Raw genomic sequence first — 21,255 nt, 5'->3', positions numbered from 1 at the left:
GTGTATTGTTTGAAATTACAAATAAATATAGTACGTGAAGTGGGGGGTTACGAGATAAAGAAATGTTTTGCAAAGATAATACCAATCAGTTTCGTGCAGAACATTAATGAAGTACAAGCAGAATGATCTCTGCTTTGTTTTATTTTACCAAGAAGCCTTTAGTGGGCAAAACTTAACGTTTAATATTCATTGGAACTTGTATTTATATCCGACTTATATTACGTTTTAATAGTATATGACAACTTATTAGATTTGTTGAAATGACTAAATTGCTATATTGCTAAGTGATCATTTTATTTATCAGGGATTTTTTGGTTTCTTTTGAATAAAGGAATATATCACATTTGTTATAAAATTCGGGTTCTTCATTAATAGCTATGGAAGAATTTAACACCATGCTTCATCACAGTTTTTATATCATGTTGCTTTACAATGGCCATGTTATAACTTATAATTAAGACATTATCAATCATACGTTATGAAAAGTGTATATAGATACTATATTCTATTAGAGTTTTTCAATACGATATTTTCTTCTATTAATTCTCTATCATTTATGTGTACTTCCTATTGTATTCAATACATATGAAGAACGGAAATTGTTTTCGCTTCTTCATTGTTCTCTGTTTTAATAAGACAGTAGAGGTTTAGAACATATGAGATTAAAGAGGAATAACATAACAACTACCATAATTCAAATCTGAGGTGTATTTGCATGCCTTACAAAGTCACTGTAAGTATTAAACAAGTCATCTCAATCAAATATTTGAATATTTTCCCAAGACTACAGACTTCGTAATCTATATTTCAACAAATGCCTATTTGTTCATGATTTGAAAAGCATTGTGCTATTAGTGTGATATCTGATTGAATTTCTTTTAATTAAACACCATATCTATCATTAAGCCAGTATACAAACTTAAATCTTTTGTTTATAAATCAATGAAGTTAAATACCCATTTTACATTCGTGGTGGATCAGAACAAAATGTATTGTTTGAAATAACAATTACCAAAGTACGGGAAGTCAGGGGCTACGAGATAAAGAAATGTTATGCAAAGATGATACCAATCAGTTTCGTGCAGAACATTAATGAAGTACTAGCAGAATGATCTCTGCTTTGTTCTATTTTACCAAGAAGCCTTTAGTGGGAATAATTTGACTTATTATATTTATGGGAACTAGTATTTGTATCTGACCGATATTAAGTTTATAGAGTATGTGGCAACTTATTGGATTTGTTGAACTCATTAATTCGCTTTATTTCTAAGTGACCATTTTTCATCAGTTTTTTTTATTTTGGTTTCTTCTGAATAAAGGGATACATCTCACATATTTGTTATAAACATCGGGTTCTTCATTAACAACTATAGAAGAATTTAATACAATGGTTCATCATAATTGATATAATTCTTTTTTCATAAATATATTTAATGCTTTTATAAATGATTATCTGTAAGCTACAGATGTACAATATTGTCATACTTCTTACTCAAACAAACACATAATTTTGGAGATTTTTGTATCATTATGATAACCTGACCACGCAAAAATATAAAGGTTACGACAAAAAGTTCCATTCTCAATTTTATCACATATCGTAGAGGATTTTGGGGTAAATTTTGTTTGCAGAATTTGAATAAAAAATTTAATTTGCTAAATTTTGCAAGTGTTACTGATGAGTCTTTTGTAGAAGAAACCCGCGTCTGGCGTATATACAAAATGTAGTCCTGGTATCTATGATGAGTTTCTTTACAACCACTAGGTTGATGCCACTGTTGGTTGAGAATTATTTTTCCCAGGGTCTCACAAGCACAGTAGTCAGCACATTTGTGTTCACATGAATTATCATGATATGGTTATATTCATAAATTAAATGTTTACAAAATTTTGAATTTTTGAAATACTAAGGCGCTTCTACCTCAGGCAAAGATTACCTTAGATGTATTTGTCCAAACTTTTTAGAATTTTGTCTTCAATGCTCACCAACTTCGTACTTAATTTCGTCTTTTTGACTTTTTTGGATTCGAGCGTCACTGATTAGTCTTTTGTATACGAAACGCGCGTCTGGCGCATATACAAAACTTAGTCCTGGTATCTATGATGAATTCATTTGGTATTCATTAATTTGATGTTTTGCGACTATCAAGTTTTCCTAAAAAAAAAACAAACAAAAAAACAAACAAAAACTTTCGCGTTAAGAAGCATCGTATCTAGAATTTTAGAATGAGATATAGCCGCCTTAATCATGCTATTAACACTCAACATGATACTCATTTCTGATTTTTGTAATTTTTTATCCATGCATTTGAAACAAATGCCACCCTTTCTAAAATATTACACGCAAGTTTGTAGGTGCAATAGCACCAAATCATAATACGTCAAATCCGGTGGCTTACAAATATCTTCGAACAAAAATATTTAATTGAAGTCGTAATAAGTCTACATAATATTGCATTACACAAATCTGAGTAACAAACATATATCATGAGTGTTTTAAAGCACCATTATTTTGTAATTTGTGTTTTTAATACATAAATTCTGAAAATTTTAGGTAAAATTGTTACTAAAGTTTAAACACAAAAAAAGGGATGAAATATGATTGTCTAGCTTCCAGTGATGGTTTTTTTCTTACAAACATGAAATATTTTGTGAAATTTTGTTTATAGCTCTGGACAGGATAATACGCAACTCATGCCAAAAGTTGTTTTTTTAAACAGAGATTAAATTTGCACATTATATGAAAAATCAATAGAGGAAAATCAATTGGTGTACGAAAAGATGAAACAGTGATTTTTTAAAATTTATTTTAAAAAGGGCACTTTCTGTTTGAAAGATGTTTTTTTTAATTTTACCTCTTTATATGATTTATTTTGAATGACTTCCCTTGAAGTTATCTAACTTTATCTGTTATCTACATTATTATCTCAAATGTTCCAAATATCTCCCCACGGTGGTGCCACTTATCCGTGAAATATTTTTTTAATTGATAAATAAGTTATCATTTGAACATGAAGCAGGTAGGGCTTTTTAAAAACATTAATGTCTTTCCAACTATAGTGCTTTAATTTCAGTAATTATTACTACTTATTCTGTTGAGAATCTGCCAATGATTTTTTTTATTTTAATGAATATACATTAACATGAAGAATTTGTTCATATGATTTTTTTTTATCTTATTGTACTACCAGTTCGTCAATACCTCTACTGATCGACTGTTAGTCCCAGAGTGTATCACCATCTACAAAATGTAAGTGTTCGGCACTGACATAATCATAACAATAATGTCCTTCTTGAATTTTCATTGATACAAAATACAGGAATTTTCAAAATCTGATTTTTTAGCGCTAAAACTCTCACTTTGTAAGACAGTATCATTAAATTATTTAAGCGTATCTCAAGATGAAAGGAAAGCACACCAAATGCATGAGTGTCTACGACACATATCTACATAGCTATATAAATAAAGGAAGATGTGGTATTAGTGTCAATGAGACAATTCTCCATCCAAATAACAACTTATAAAAGTAAACCATTATAGGTGAAGATACGGTCTCCAACACCGAACAGGAAGCTATAAAGGGTCCCGAAAATTACTGGTGTAAAACCATTCAAAAATGATAACCAACGGTCTTATCTATATAAAAACGAGAAACGCGAAACTAAGAGAAATTTCTATGAAGGCAGGATGGTTCACGTTTGATTTATTACTCTTCATTATTACAAATTATAAAAGAAAAAAAGCCGAAGTGAATAGAACATAAAACGTCAAGATGCATTTAAAAAAGGACTAGACGATTTTATATCAATGATATACAAAAGTCAGTTAATCAAAATTTTTATGACATAATCAGTCATGACGACAAAGAGTATTTATTATCTAAATAGTATAGTGTTGTTATCAAGTGGTTGTTATTATACAAATATACAAATGGTTGCTCGGATTCAGAATCATCCTTATTTAAACTTTATTTTTTCAAATATATACGAGCGGAAATTTCGATATTCAAATTTATAATATGATGATCCAGGATTATATTATATGTGTTACTATAAAGAGATATTTTTTTGCAATACAGAAACCGTGAGTGTTAAGCGTAAAATGGATAAACAATAGGAAATATTTTTAAAAAGTCATAACTGCGGAGACATTTAAAAGTATGGTTGAAAATATCAGATTAATATTTAACAACATTGATAGTAAGAAGTAGTCAAATAAAAGGGCTAAAGGATTAACATTATTTTTTTCTTAAAGAATGGTATTTTTGAAAAGTTTATTATTTTGGAATGATATAATCGTGTTGATTTTGTACAGTCTGTTTCCCTTGACTCGATTTTATTGATCTTATAATCTTGGATTTTTTGCATATTCAAATGCAGATCAGTTTCCGTATGCGTCTGTGCAAGTTAATTTAAGACAATGCATTTATCATGTCACGAAACCAAATGATTTGTTCAATAAAAGGACAAATATTTAATAAATAAAAATTTAAACAGAAGTTCATAAAGTAGGTGGACAACATAAGGGCTTGCTTATTTGTAGTATGGTGTGATATTTATAAAGAATTAAATGTTTTTTTACTTATCCAGTACACTTATCAATGATTATAGTAAAATATAAAAATACAAAACAAAAAAAGTCGTTAAAAGTTTAGTCCAAATAAATACTGACTAACATTTTTAATTATATCATGAATCATATAAGAAATTGAGTACAGTATATGATCATCTAACTTTATATTTAAATTTGTTACTAGTAGAAAGATGAATTATGTCTTGTTCTGATAAACAAGATAATAATAATAAGTCAGAATTTTAATTTCTTCTAATAGATATTGGAATATATTTGTTCTAGGTATATTTTAGATCCTACCGAATTCATATGTGTACTGCCAAATAAACATTATTTATTTGTAAGGATACATTAAAAAATGCAAAAGGAAAAGCAAGGGTTAATGTTTCAATGGTTAGATAGATTGTACTTACCTGAAGCTATAGAAACTGCCTAAAAAAAATTTCTTTACAACGCTTTAAACGACACTTCCGAGATACACTGCAATACATCTTCTATATAAATGAACGTTGAGCAAGATATGTCAATATATTAAATAAATCGGCGCATGGGTAAACTTTAATAAACCGTTGTTATCTTGATTTTGAAGCATTTAAATTAATGTTTGTATTGTCCACAAGACCATCTGATATTGTATTATTGTTTGCAAGGTCGTGGCTTATAGTTTTCAGAATCACGGGTTGAAATTTATAACTGATCTACGACAATAAAAAATTACAAAAAGAAAGAAACATACAGAATCGATCACTATAGAAATAGTCTGAAAACAGAATCATAAAAAGAGGCAAAAATATTAAAATTAAACACATATACTCCATCATGTCCAAGGAGCGTAATCAACATACAATGTTAAGTCATACAAATCCTATTTATGTATATGTTAAGTGTAAAATAGTCCTAAATCAACATTTTAAAATGTTTTAGCAAAGAATATGATATATGTGCATATTAAACAAAGGACACCTCATATCTTGACTTACATCTAAAAATTGACAATGAGGGTCGATTGAAAATAAAACTGTACGACAAAAGAGTTGATTTTAGCTTTCTAATTGTGAACTTTCCATTTTTAAATAACATTCCAGCAGCACCTGCATAAGGGATATATATCACAGAGTTGATACAATATTCCCGTGCTTACATTTCCTATCATGATTTTCTTGGTAGAGGGTTGCTGCTCACAGAGGAGCTATTAAACAAAGTGTCCCAAATGGTGAAGTTGAACTCTTCCCTTCGTAAATTTCATAGGACGCCATCATAAGTTGGTTAACCGTTATGGAATAAATGTTTAACAAATGATACCGGATTTGTTATGACATTATCAACACGACGAGTGCCACATATGTTGCAGGATATGCCTGCTCTACCGGAGCACCTGAGTTCCCTCCTAGTTATTGGTTGGGTTCGTATTGTTTATTCTTTCGTTTTCTATGTAGTGTCATGCGTACTATTGTCTGTCTGTTTACCTTTTTCGTTTTTTAGCCATGACGTTGTCAGTTTATTTTTGATTGATGAGTTTGACGGTCCTTCTGGTATCTTTTGTCCCTCTTTTAAAGATAAGTATATGTCAAAATTCTCTGTTTTGGTGATGATAACTTGTTTGTAGATCTTAATTTACTAAAATGTTAGGTGTTTACAATTATCTCTATAATTTATATAATGACTCTGGCCCAGTAGTTTCAGAGGAAAAGATTGATATTTACAAAATTACCAAAATGTATTGTGAAAACTTTACTATGACGGACATTAATTCTTTATGCGTAAATTGTTCTGTTTACAGTTTATCTCTCTGTTTTATGATATTTAAGAGTATAACAAAAAAACCTCAAAATGTCCTTAAACTCACGAATTTAAGTGCAATAACCAAACTACATGTTGTCTGACGTGTCAGAAAATATTAGGGCAGAGAAATATTGACATGATAGAAATTTTACGACATGTCAGATTTGCTCTGAATATTCTAGTTTAAAGATATAAGCCAAATAGTGCATTGTACTCTCATATTCCAAAGTGTTGATAAAAGCTCACTTGGTCCTTTTCGGCCAGGTGAGCTAAAATACAAGAAATTCCATAAATGTAAAAACTACTAAAATATATAAAAAATACTGAGGAAGTAATCAAGGGATTTTTAACGATAACCTGTGAAATGATTACAAGAACTATTCAACCAATTGTTTAGATAACCCTTTTATGTTGACTAAAGCTGAGCTGCTTCCAATGGCTTGGTTGCTATTATCTCAGATGTCTTGTTAGAAATTAACTTACATGATCGCTTATTAGTAAGCAGTGGCTAATTTCCGATTTTGGTGTTTGTTATATTAACTTTAGATTGATTTATAGCTTTTATAACATGTATGAGTATGGGTCTCTAATTTGGTCTTTATAATCTCTCTCACTAAACGTTTCGAAATCTCTTCTCCCTCAAACTGTCTCAATTTGTTTTTTACCTCCTGGTAACTGACTTGTCATCGGTTCTAACGTCTGAAGTTTCGCATTTTACATACTGGTCATCTAAGGCGTTTTAAATGGAATATATAAGGATGACTCGTGAGTGTTCATGTAGGTAATATTTATTAATAAGGAGATGTGGTATTAATGTCAATGAGACAACTATCCACAAGAGTTCTAATAAATAGAAACTACGTTAACAGATCTGATTAGTTTAGAGTGTTACATATTATGTCAAATAATCTATATTTTGTTGATAGAATCTTAACGATATGCTTTGTATGGTACGTTCAAATGCTCATTTACTATTAGAAATAAGTCAAACCACAACAGCTCAAACACATTTGATAAATGTCTTGAATAATGCATTATAGAACCTGTATTTATGTTTTTTTTTCTGTTAACGTTGTTCGACATCACACAACTGATAATTAACATGATGGTCATTGTTTCAATTAAGCTTATTTCAAGAAAATAAAATTCGAGAAGAAATCTTGTTATTACTAAATTTGACCCAGATTTTACATCAGCAATTGTTAATCATACGTTATGGTGTTAGATATACGAATCATATCTAAATTAACATGATACACTCATTATTGGCAAGAATATTGTCTATAACATAGTGCACGAATAGCAAAGAAAGACAGTAGAAGGAGACAGATGCTAGATTAATTCAAATGTGAAATAAGCAAATAATACAAAATATATACAAATCTGTCAAAGGATAATGCAGAAATCAGCTATCAATTATTAATTGACCTAAACAAATGACACTATCAATAAAATTAAAGGTACCAATGTTCTTACACCAGATACGCATTTCGACAATACATGTCTCTTCAATGATGCTCGTGGCCAAAATATTTGAAATCCAAAGCTTATATAAAAGATGAAGAGCTATAATCCAAAAGGTCAAAAAAGTATAGCCAAATCAGTGAAAGGAATCAGAGCTTTGCATGTTTATCAAACGTTTAGAATTACAAACACATCTCATTCAATAATTTCATCAAAGAAAACCATAATGGCACAAAGGAACTCTATAGAAAAGGTACATAATATGCAACAGTAAAACATAAAAATACAAAAAAGACCATGACACAATAACATAATAGCGGGATGAATAAATAGCGAGCCACATCAAACGTCAAATGTGATTTACCAACAAGACAAGAAAGTTGAAATATAAATCACAGAAATTAGCGGATATGCTACTTATGTCGTTAGTACTATTCCAATCTTCCGAATTATAATTATTACCGGGTTTGTACTATCATTAAACATATCGACATGTGCTATATGTGAATCATATGTGGAGCAGGATCTGCTTAATCATCAAGAGCACACGAGAACTCGCACGTTTTTGATGTGGTTAGCGTACTCAGTTTTAGTTTGAAATGTTGTGTTTTGAGTACAATTGTTCAGCTGTTCGTCTTTTCTTCTTTTTCTGTTTTAGCTATGGTGTTGTCAGCTTATTTTCAATTAGTTTGATGTCCCTCTATTAACTTTCGCCTCTCGTTTAATCCCCTACTAATGAAGTCGAAGAGGACATTACTTTTGCATTCCGTTCGTCAGTCCCGCACATCAGTTCTCTTGTTTTATACATATTTGAAGATATTGATTTGATATTGGGTTTATTGTTTTATCATGACATGAGATATCTTGAAGATATTGATTTGATGTTTGGCATACATACAGTGTTATCATGACAAGTAATAGACGAGGTTCGATTGTTTTTCAAGTCTGATGATGTTGTGCAGTGTTATGGACCTATAAATTAGTAATTTCACTAAAATTATTAGTTTGAAAAACTCTTTTTCGTCATGGTTAACGATAATGGTTTGGTTTTATCCAGTTAAAACCATTGACAAGTCATAAATCGAGGGAGAATTTTGATCCAAAACATTGAATTGTTTCCGGAAGGGGACGATGTATTAACACAATCTACTCGAGTAGAATTCTCAATTGTTGATTGTTTCATTTTTGTCAACAAAATATCCCTACATATCGCCAGTTCTCTGGGCTAATAAGCAAATTTATCAACCTTAAATCAATAACAAGGTCAATAATAAACAGGCAGTTTTAAAGTCGTTGAGAAATATGTAGGGAACCTGGAGGCCTAGGGTGTTGACATATGAATGAATTTATATTCACTCAAGGCGAGAATTTAAAAAAAAACTCAAATTTGTCTCCAATGAAGTATATTAGGATATTATTACGTAAGTATTACTGTATTGGCCTTGTTATTGGTCCGAGGCTTGCTATGTTGCAATTGGCCAATACAGCTGGCCTCGGACCAATAACAAGGCCAATACAGAAATACATGTAATAGTATCTTTATTAATTAACTACAGTGTTACAATTTTTTTTTCCATTTCACAAGAGATAGATATTTTTACCCTTGAAGTGGAACTATCCAAATCTCAGTTTCTTTTTATTATATGCAATACATATAATGATATGATGCTGTTTCCAGGTGTTTTCCACATTTTCTCATTTGATGAATTTTTCTACCCTTTCCAGTCACTATAAAGTGTTACAATTTTAATTAAGACGCAACACATAAATAGTAATTGGAAAGGTACTGCCTTTTCATATACTCCCATGCAAAAACAAATTGAGTATATTTAAAAAACAAATGTAAAGGGGCGGATCCAGCCATTTTAAAAAGGGAGTTCCCAACCAAGGACAAAAGGGGGAGGAGGGATTCCAACTATATGTCCCCATTCAAATGCATTGATCGGCCAAAACAAGAGGGGGGTGCTTCCAACCCTTGATCCGCTAATGAAGTAGAAGTTGATATTAATACCACTATCCATAAGCCAAATTTCCTAAAACAGAGATGTTCATAATTACAGAATGCCTGGTTCCGGTTCGGATTTAAAAATAAATGACAGTTTACAAAAAAAAGAGCGAAAGTAAACAGGTCCGAGGTCGTCAACATGGTCAAGGAATGAACTTTGTGACAATCTACTTGTTCCCAAAACCTGCAATTGTTCTATCGTCTGCTTTCAAAATACTATTTAAATGAATGTGACCGTCTTTAACCTGAAATGTTTGCCATACTGACATTTTGAGTAAGTTTTAGATGACTAAATGACAACTGCGTCTTCAAAACAACGGATTAATTTCAGTTTCTGTTTTTCATGACTTTCGATGTAAAAAGCAGAGACGTTCCGAAATCCTGCACTTGTGTCAACTCGGCCAATATAGAATAACTCGGCCAATTCAGAACAAAAATCTATACACATGGAAAATAGTATTGCAACACCTTGACTTTTAAAATCTTGAAAAATCAGCCTTTTTTTTGTACGAAACATAATAAAATATTTGTATAATATTATTGAAACATTGTTTAAGATAACATTGGCATTTACACGAACAAAAATGTTTAAAAAAAAAATTATAATACCACAATTTTAAAAACAAAATGAAGTGTTTTTTGTATAAAAAAAAATGCATTTCACAACTTTTACTGTAGTCGAACTTTACAATGTCAAACATTTCAAAATTAATCTTTAGATGAGTGTTCACATCATGGGTGATCGTTATACGCCAAAGAATTAGTACTTTGTGCACAGACTCCATTCAAACGGATAACCGCATCATAACGTCTTCTGATTCCTGCCATAAATCAACTAATTTGTTGCTAAGGTAACAGCAACCAATTCTGATGAAGGGCATTGTTTACTTCATGATGTGTTTGGACTGGGGTGTTCCTTCGCGCACTTTCCGCCGAAAAGTATCCCATATATGCTCGAAATGGTTCAAATCCGGGCTTCGATCGGGCCAAGGAAGATGAATCGAATTCCATTGGAACAATGATTCTTCCTCCACCATGCTAATTTTCAACTTTGGCGAGCTCTACACTAAATTGGATACGGAAAACTGTGTGTCTGAACGTAAGCAAAGGTCTCCGAAATGGTCTTCTCGAACAATAACCAGTATCAATGAGTCAAATTCGAACAGTTCTTGTTTAAAGGCTCCTGTATACCCACCACTCTCTTTTTAGGATTGTATTGTATACAAAGGGTTTCCTTCTGACTAACCTTCATTATGCTTGATTTTCCCTAGCAAATGGTATAGGGGGTCTTCTTTATTTCAGAAGGTCTTTAACATCGTGTATTGTCTGAATTTTTAATCTCAAAACGACTTATAGTGGAATCGTGATGACCAACAATACGTGCATTTGTAACAGCGACATCACTGCTTCTCTCATACTGATAATCTTACATCTTGCTGCAGTTAAGAGTTGTCGAGGACCCATTACAAGGTGTCAATCACATAACTTTATAAACTTGGTTATTCAAAGTGTTGAAAACAATGAGGATACAAACATCTGTTTTGCCGTTTACCGGTACAGTAGCTGCATGTGCAGATAAGAACTTATCGAGTCGATATTTATTGATTAAACTCAGGTGATACTTAAATAGTGTTTAACTAGTTCTATTTTACTAAATTAAATTATATGGAGTTGCAATACTTTTTTCCATGTGTAAATATTGGTCGAGTTATTCTGTATTGGCCGAGTGTAGTTAATGAATAATAATCAAAATTCATTGAATCTTCTTACGATTGTCCCACATGCCCCGAAAGTCGACAGATGCAAGACTAATGGATTACAATCTAGAGATGCCGACGTTACTAAATATTTGTATAACGCTTGATATAAGACCTGGATTCACATATTTCTTGAGTGCAAAATGAAGGCTTCATATTAATCAGTTTCCCGTCTGCCATATGTCTATCGCCATGTTCATGACTAAGCAACTGCATCTATTAACGAAGGTGATGTTTTCATTCCGTTTATTTGTGCTTGAATATATTGATTTGATTGGTATATGTTTGAAGTATCCCTAATCAAGATGAAATTTGTATCTGTTTTGATCTGATAATTTTGTACAGAGTTGTTGTCCATGGACTAAAAATTCAGGCAAGTAGTTAGCTTTTCACACTTTTTCTTATCATGCCTGATATTTTGTTTAAAAATACACGATGACATGTAACAGATCAAACTTGACTTGACATATAATCTATTGATATTTTAAGCTGTATACACCTTACCGGATAGCCATAAAGGACGCCGAACGGAATTTTTTTTTTTTCCTTTGGGAGTCCTTTGGTGTGATGACCAAAATAAACGAACGCGGTACGAATGCCTAACAGACACACACATGATATGCAAAGAACTGGACAAATTAGATGTCGAAAGTACATCCAACGGACGAGTTCCGCATAATACGAACACATACCGGAAGCGTACACAATACAACTGATAAACAAGAAAAGCGGAAAATAAAACAGCAATTCAATAAATCCGTCCGTGATCTTTTTCAAGTAATCTGCTTTTCTTTGGAAGGGCCACGGAAGGGCCACGGAAGGGCCACGGAAGGGCATAACCTCATCCACATAATCGTCGATGATTGCTTGGTACAGCTGAAATGATATACATTAATTGTTTGTATACGCAAACAACTGATGGGAACCGACTTGCGCACTGTTGTTCCTACCGATGACAGGAGCGTGCCAGATGGTATAATAGTATGAATCCTCTGTTTATAATCATATTCCTAAAAAGCGGAATCAGTAGGAAAAGTTTAAGGTCACATTTACTAAACAAATAGAACAATCCATCCGATTTTGTCGTAAATGCGAGGGAGACCTTAATGTACCTGTTTTCGCTTTTGTGATTTTTATGTGTATTACGTTTATTGGTGTGAAAATATAGCGCTACTCTGATTTTGAGCAATTTAGTAATTCATTCTTTTAAAGTTGAAGTTGATAATGGTAAATACCTATGGTATGAAAACGGATATGGTGTTCAGTAGAACTCTCCATCGGTATATTGTACATCATGCTCCTATATTTGTCTCAAACACATATGTGTCTAAAAGAGGAGCAAAAGATACCAGAGGAACAATCAAACTCATAAATCAAAAATAAACTGACAACACAATGGCTTAAAAATCAAAAAGACAAACAGACAAATAATAGTACACAAGAAACAACATGAAAAACTTAAGACTTAGCAACATGAACCCCAAAACAACTAGGGGGATCAGATACTCTGGAAGGGTAAGCAGATCCTGCTTCGCATTCTGTGCATGTCCTAAAGGTGTTCTTCCATAACTGTAATTGCTTACAATAGTACAGGTTTTAATGATTTTTTGTAAAAATGTGTTCAGCTTTGCTTTGTGGGGGTCAACCTGCTACAATATCTCATCGAATATCTCTTTGGTATTCAAAGAGGTGTACAAAAAGTAAATGCACGAAAATTATGGAACTCCAAGGAAATTTCAAAACGTACAGTTCCTAATTAAAAGGCAAAATGGAAAGCTAAAAAACATGAAACGAATAGATTACAACTGTCCTATTCCTGACAATGTAAAGGCATTTTTGTATGTATAAAATGACAAACAGACAATCAATAGTACACAAAAAACCCGGACATAATAAATAAAGACATAGCATGTATCTAAAAAGTACAACCTTTAGGGTAAATTACTGATTTACCAAAGGTTTGTATTCAGATTTTTACAAAACCAATTTTCTTCATTCAGTTTTTAATTTGACTAAACCAATTTTCATCATTCCGCTTTAAATTTTACAAAACCAATTTTCTTCAATCTGCTTTATATTGAATGTAATATGTCACCTTCTTGATCAGTGTAATACCACCAAATCACATCCGGTTGCATACGAAAAACGGTCGAAAAATATTCTCTTGAATTTGACAGTTGCAGAAATTTTATCCTACATTTCATTGCAGTAAAAAAGAATATGTGTCATAGACAAAGACATGTATATTGGTTATTTCAAAGAACAAACATTTTTTTTGTTGGAGTTCCTATAAAATAATTTGGAAACTTAAGGTAACATGGTTATTAAAGCTTGTATAAAGGGAGACAAAGCGTGTGAACATTTATTTGGTTAGCTGCTAGTATTTTCTTATATTTAATGAAATATTATGTGACTTTTTTTCTTTAATACAGAACAGGATAAATATTTACCCTAGCCAAGCCAAAGATTAATGAAATTGTAGGAAATATTAATTCACTGTACTAACAAAAATAGTCAAACAGTATGCCTTTTACTATTATGTAGTTTATTTTGGACATTTGCACTTTTTGTAAATTTCAGACCTAGGTAAAGGTGTGGCAGGAATTTTCAGTATGTCAACATTGACAAGAATACACAATGCTGTGGCTGCATGTTCAAGTATGAGAAAGTGAGTCTAAATTGGTTTCAGCTCACTTGTTTACGGAACATATGGAGCTGTCTAAATAACCTTTTTCCCCCTTCATTTTATAACGTCTATTTGTAATAGGAACATTGATGAAGTTATACACTATACATTCAGAAATTAACGTTTACATTTATAAATACAAATCCGCTAGACAGAAATGTGAAATCTAATTAATGACATTAGCCCAAAATTTGATGAAGGAAAATCACAACTGAAATTGTGAATGCAAGATTTTATTAATGTGGACCTAATACATGAACTGTCACATTTTCCTATTAATGAAAACACAACAATAATTTTTGAATTTATGGTAATCATGCTACTTACTGCATTTACTGGGGAGGCAGTTCAAAAGACTTTTGAACGGATAGAAGTGGGAAAGTTTCCTTACCTAGTTCAAATTATAAAATCAGTGAAGGATATGTTTTGCACAGTGTGCTAGAAGACCTCCTTGTGTTCTAAAAAATATGATCATAAATTTTTAGATTATTTAATAGTCAAATAATGAGATATTTCATTGTGGCAGTAATATAGGTACTGTTGACATTTAGAGGTATATTTTCAGATTATTAATGTTATCTAAAGACTACAGTTTAAAGAGAAAAGATTTTGGTTATTGACTGTACGATAATCCTCTTCATGTCCAGACCCTGGCCAGATGGGAGGTAATTATTCCATGGATGGTCAGTTATGGTATAATTTGATACATGTAGTACATAGAAATTTTGCCAAAGCGAGAAAAAAACTAGTCGACTATTCAATTTCTTAAATGCAAAAGGAAAAATTGAATATAGATTTACAATTAACATGTATCAATAAAAAAAAGTCCTTAACAATGTATCAAAGAGACAACAACCCGACCAAAGAGCAGACAACAGTCGAAGGCCACCAATGGGTCTTCAAAGCAGTGAGAAAATCCGGTACCTGAAGGCATGTCTCAGCTGGCCCCTATACAAGAATGTGAAGTAGTTCCGTGATAATGAGCGTCCCGCTAAACTCCAAAATATATAAATGAACTAAATACATTATTTAAAAAATATGCATTAAACAGGACATCAACTTTATCTAAAACGTCCTTGACCAAAAGATTTAGCCTTGACGTTCTTTAAAAAAACAAGTATCTATGCAATTTGTCAAACTTTGAATCTTGTCACGCTTGTAGTGAATATGGAAGTCTGCATGAAAGAGATCATATATTTTTCCTATTAGAAATTTAGAAATTAAAAAAGTAAAGAAAAGAAAGGATTTTAAACAATCAATATTTTTGATACAAGGCTTTTATCCTTCACCACAAAATAATCTTCTCTGCTGTAACAGTGGTTATAAGTAGTTGACTGGTGGTTAGGATGTTCATTTTACTATTAACCGACTGAAATGAGAGCTGCCACCTTATTTGTTTTCCTAGCTGTGTTACTGGTAAGAAAACAAGAGAGTGGAAAAGCTACTGAAGATGAATCATACTTACTTAGAATACTCACTCCACTTGTTAATTATACAAAGGTAAACAGGTGTGTGCTAATAAAATGATAGGGTTTCGGGGTTGGAACCGCCCTTTTTTTTTAACGAACAATGCATTTGAAAGTAAACCTATGGTTAGATCCTCCTTTTCTTCTTGGTTGGAAAGCCCCCTTTTTAAAATGGCCGGATCCACCCCTGCTATAGCTAGTCAACTAGGATTGTATTCTTAAGGCACCTGCACCAATGCGGGTACCGGTATTTTTGTTTTATGATATTGAATAGACGAATACCTTCATGATTTTTATTATAACTTCTTGCTATTTAACACACTAAGGCGAGTCCATGAGTCCTGGACTCATGCAAATCTGTCTGGACTTATTGATTTATTTCTATATTGCTATGAATCTCAGTTCATGACCAAACTCAGTAAAGACCCATTCAGAAATACCTACCGATATCTGGATGATATTGTTTCGTTGAATAATCCAGAGTTCTCTAAATATACTTCAGAAATTTACGAAAAAGAACTTACTTTAACTAAATCTAACATAAACAGGAGCAGTTGTCCTTTTCTAAATTTAGACATTTAAATTTCAAACGGGAAACTTCATACAAAAATTTACGACAAAAGAGACGATTTTTCATTTCCTATTGTTAACTTTCATTTTTTAGACGGTGATGTGCCTTTCGCTCCAGCATACGGTGTTTATATATTTAATATTTTCGAAGGGTTAAATATTTCGCAGTGGTGTCTTGCCATGACTTTGTTTGGACTTATTTGTTTGCATTTCGGCCTTGAATGTTTGTCCCTAATATTTTATTAACTGTGCATTTGCATTCACATATCGCAGATCAAACTTATTCGTTCATTGTGTATTAATTTACGTTTTTTGATTGAGTTAGGCCTGTCAATTGATATTTTATCGTGTGTTATTCTATGTTGCGATGTTATGATATTGTTTTAGAAAAGGGAAAAGGTTTGGATCCATTAAAATGTTTAATCCCGCTGCAAATGTTTGCACCTGTCCTAAGTCATGAATCTGATGTACAGTAGTTGTCGTTTGTTTATGTAATGTATACGTGTTTCTCGTTTCTCGTTTTTTTATATATAGATTAGTTTGTGGTTTTCCCGTTTGAATGGTTTTACACTAGTAATTTTGGGGCCCTTTATAGCTTGTTGTTCGGTGTGAGCCAAGACTCTGTGTTGAAGGCCGTACATTGATATATAATGGTTTACTTTTTTAAAATTGTTATTTGGATGGAGAGTTGTCTCATTGGCACTCACACCACATCTTCTTATATCTCTACCTTGTGATGTGTTTTCAGATTCATCACTGGACAACTTCCTGTTTACCCAACACCTGTATGATTTAAAACATGATAGCCAAGTTGAAAATTTCGTCACATTTTTCTCAGGAACTACAATACAAGGATTTCTAAAATTTGGTTTCAGGATTTAGAAAAGTCTGCTATACCGTGTTATGTGTCTTCAGATTCATCACTCGATAACTTCCTGTTTACCAAACACTCGTATGATTTAACACATGATAGTCTAGTTGAAAATTGTCGTCACATTTTTCTCAGGAACTACAATACAAGGTTTTCTGAAATTTGGTTTCATGATTTATACAAGTCAGCTAAACCTTGTGATGCGTTCAGATTCATCACTCAACAATTTCCTGTTTACCGAACACTTGCATATGTTTACACTATTAAAATTATCCACTTGCGGCGGGGGTTTCATCACTGAGCAGTAGCTCGCAGTTTCACTTGTTTTTACTGTTCTGAATTTTTTTCTGTATTCAATTAATATGCTGAGCTTACTTTCAAGAGTGTTTGGGTAACTTTTATTTACAGAAGATACATAAAAAAAACAACATCAGTATTCTAAAAATTGACTGATCACCAGGAATTGAAATGCCAAAATCCTTAATGTATTAAGGGGAAAACTTCTGAAAAAAACTCATTAGGATTTTGTTTGAAATTAACAATGTGCAAATGCAAAATTGCTTTTATAAACTATAAAATTGAGAATTGAAATGGTGAATATGTCAAAAAGACAGCAATCCCACAAAAGAGCAGACAACAAGGCTACCAATTTGTCTTCAATACAGGGAAAAAATCCTGAACCCGTAGGTGGACCTCACTTAATAAAAATGTGTGTTAGTTCAGTAAAAATGGACATCACACTTAACTCTAAAACATATAACTGAACTTAAATTAAAAAACGAACAAGACTAATAAAGCCCAGGGGCTTCTGAGTTGGGACAGGTGGGAAAATAAGGAAATATACTTTAACTCGTTTCCTTATTTTTACCAGGTGTTAACTATATGTGAAGGAACAACGCATATCTTGTCTTTGGATGTGTTAAGATGTATCAGTAAATCAACTGGTCAGGCATTGATATCTTTAAAAAATTGATGTTGACAATAAACTGTCCAGTACACCTTTAGAGATATCAACAAAGGCAGAGAAGTTACAAATGGCTTTGAAATTAGTAATGCATTTTGTTACAACAAATCAGGGAAATTTGGATGTTTTGAATTTTTCTGCCAGAGATTTGTCCTATAGTTTGTCAGGAATATACATGGGTAAGTATTCATTTAATCTGTTTTATCATTGTCATGATTGCCAAGAGTTTTTCCACCATTTTGGATCACAAGCGAATGAAAAAGACCAATGCAGAATGTCATTAAAATTAGGAAAGTTGGAAGCAGAAATTTAATTTATGTGCATGACTACTAAGGATTCATTGTAATTTGTTGGATTCCAGTTTTCATGGGTATCGTGGTAAAATATTTGTATAGGCTTTGTAGGCAGAGATTGATAAAAGCACGAAAATCATATATCCATGACAATGTAAGTTTTCCTTAATCCATGAACATTGATACCCACGAAAAAAAATAATCCACAGTAAATGATATTTTATCTCATTGAAAACAGTTTTTACACCACATCTTTTAATTTTAATACTTGTTCATTTTTCAATTTTTTGTTACGTAAGTGTGATTAGATGCAGATTTTCATTTCTATTAAGAGGGAGTTGTATAACGTGAGGCTACAACTGTTTAAAAGGTCATGCTCTTTAAAAAAAGGAAAGGATTGACATATTTAAAAATGTAAGTGAAGATGAAAGTGTCTAATAATTGTTTCACAATTGACCATTTCTACTTTTGTTTCAGGAACATTAATGATTGAACATACAGTGAGCTGTGGAATGTCACCAGTTGATAATTTATAATAAAATTGAGAATGGAAATGGGGAATGTGTCAAAGAGACAACAACCCGACCAAAATAAAAAAAAACAACAGCAGAAGGTCACCAACAGGTCTTCAATGTAGCGAGAAATTCCCGCACCCGGAGGCGTCCTTCAGCTGGCCCCTAAACAAATATATACTAGTTCAGTGATAATGAACGCCATACTAATTTCCAAATTGTACACAAGAAACTAATATAAAAATAATACAAGACTAACAAAGGCCAGAGGCTCCTGACTTGGGACGGGCGGGAAAATGAGGAAATGCATGTAAAAGGTAATGATTATGGGATGAAACAGAAACTAATGACCGCTGTGAAAGATAGTTAGTTTCATGATGTCAGTTTGTTTAATTGCCAACAAATATTGATGTGTTTGGTTTACAGCAAACAAAAATATAAAATTACACTATTTAGCTTCTGAGACCATCCATCATTGTGTTTTTTTTAACAACCCATTGAATTCATCATTTATTGTACAATCATCAGATATTCTTAATACACATGCCACTCTAAATAGGAAATGTGCTTGTTCTCCTCATCTGAATTTTAAAAAAATGACATAAAAACCGGGTGATTTGTTTGATTTTTGTGGCCTGAATATTTATTAGATTTAGGGTATTTTTGTGGGTACCAGTAAACCACTTATTTAATTTTTCATGAGTTTGGAAAATCCAAAAAATCAAATATCCCGAAAAATGCCTTCTTTTACTTTAAGGTTCCCTATACTTAAGGGGTAGGGTTCATTCATGGTAATGGTTAGGTTTGGAGATGTTTAAGATTAGGTTTATGTTTTATGGTTAGGGTTAGTATTATGATTAGGTATGGGTTAGGGTAAGGTTTTAGGTTTTAAATAGTTTTAAGAAATGCTCTATTAGGGTTGGGACCCCTAAAGTAAAAGGAGGCTGTTTTTCTCAATCCACAAAAATTGGTACCCAAGAAAATTAATTATTTCACTGCATCTACTATATAAACAGCAACATATCTCAGTACTGGACAAAGAACTGAAATATGTGGACTTATTTTGTAACATTCTATAATTGGCAAAACATTGATTTATTCCTTCTTTTTCAGATGGTGTGAACAACAATTATCTTTAGTATCAAACCAAGACCAGTACAGTAAACAAAGCTCAGATATGGACAAAGAAATTGTTTATGGGTGATGCTCATTCTCCAGATATCGATTTATATATCTGTGATAGTATTGAACTTGATTTTGTTGATCATGATTTGAGGGGGAATTTGTTCTCCCTGTGTGTGAAAAATGATGATGAAAACATATTTTAATTGACTGTGATCTAGTTGAAATCTTTACAGGTATTGCATTGTAAAGTCTTTCTTGAAAACATAAAACTAATTATTGTATAAGGTTAAAATATATTGCAAATTTGAACAATATTATTGAATATATGTTGCTGATGATGTGAAAATCATGACTGAAGATGTAGACTATGGAAATATATTGATTTGATGATTATTGTTAATCTTGAAATAAATCAATCAATCTTGCATCTATCTAACATGGAATTCATAGTAAGTCATATTCTGTGATAAGACACATTCAGTTAGAAGTATAGTAAATACATATTCTATAAAGGTCTTAGTTGAACTTAAGTTTCAATAATTCATCGAAGAACTGGTTCATCATGTTGTTACTGTACTTTATGTGAGCTATCCAATGTAAATACATGTAGGTTATTTTATTTGTTGAACCATAGGCTTATTTTTATAACCTTAATATAAATGTGCAGAATAGCACTACTTATAAAGGTTACCTAGCATAACTATTATCCTTTAAGACAAAATGCACGAACGAAGCGTATTCGCCTATCTCTTGGCTGTGAGTTCTGCGCCCTGAGTAGTGGTTATGATACATTCTACATATTTTGTTATCTATTATCATCAATGCGTACTGATTTCAACGATCTGTTGTGGGAAGGGACACAGAAAGTCTTTAACATGTCTTAAGTGAACACTTTCCATTGGGTTCCTTTCGTAGTTCTTCAACATGGACAAGAAAAGCCCCTCCCCACAAATTGCACTGCCCTGGTACTTCCGAATTGGTCCACTCAATATGGCCGGATCAGCACTTTGGCTTTTCTTTAAACATATGAAACGAGTGAGTGGTGAAAAATAATGTTTGTCCAATTCTTGAACCAATGCATGTATACATCGTAAACTTAGTCTTCTGTGCATGATTTTATCATTATTTTCGCAAATATATCATATTTTTTTCTTTCTGTTTGTTATGATTTAACAAATATGGCCGTT

General features: G+C 32.1%; 1 protein-coding gene across 1 annotated transcript in view; it reads left to right on the top strand.

Moving 5' to 3' along the window:
• Window positions 1–20,499, top strand: part of LOC134681246 (acyl-CoA dehydrogenase family member 11-like) — a 533,340-nt gene extending 512,841 nt beyond the window's left edge. Inside the window, exon 13 of the mRNA XM_063540785.1 lies at window positions 20,057–20,499. Coding sequence (XP_063396855.1) covers window positions 20,057–20,147 — 91 coding nt within the window. The 3' untranslated portion in view covers window positions 20,148–20,499. The remainder of the gene's footprint in view (window positions 1–20,056) is intronic.
• Window positions 20,500–21,255: the final 756 nt, after the last annotated feature.

Source organism: Mytilus trossulus, chromosome 8 (genome assembly GCF_036588685.1).
Source record: "Mytilus trossulus isolate FHL-02 chromosome 8, PNRI_Mtr1.1.1.hap1, whole genome shotgun sequence".
Classification (NCBI taxonomy): domain Eukaryota; kingdom Metazoa; phylum Mollusca; class Bivalvia; order Mytilida; family Mytilidae; genus Mytilus; species Mytilus trossulus.
The sequence above is the reverse complement of the archived record's forward strand: the minus strand, read 5'-3'. Positions and strand labels throughout refer to the sequence as shown.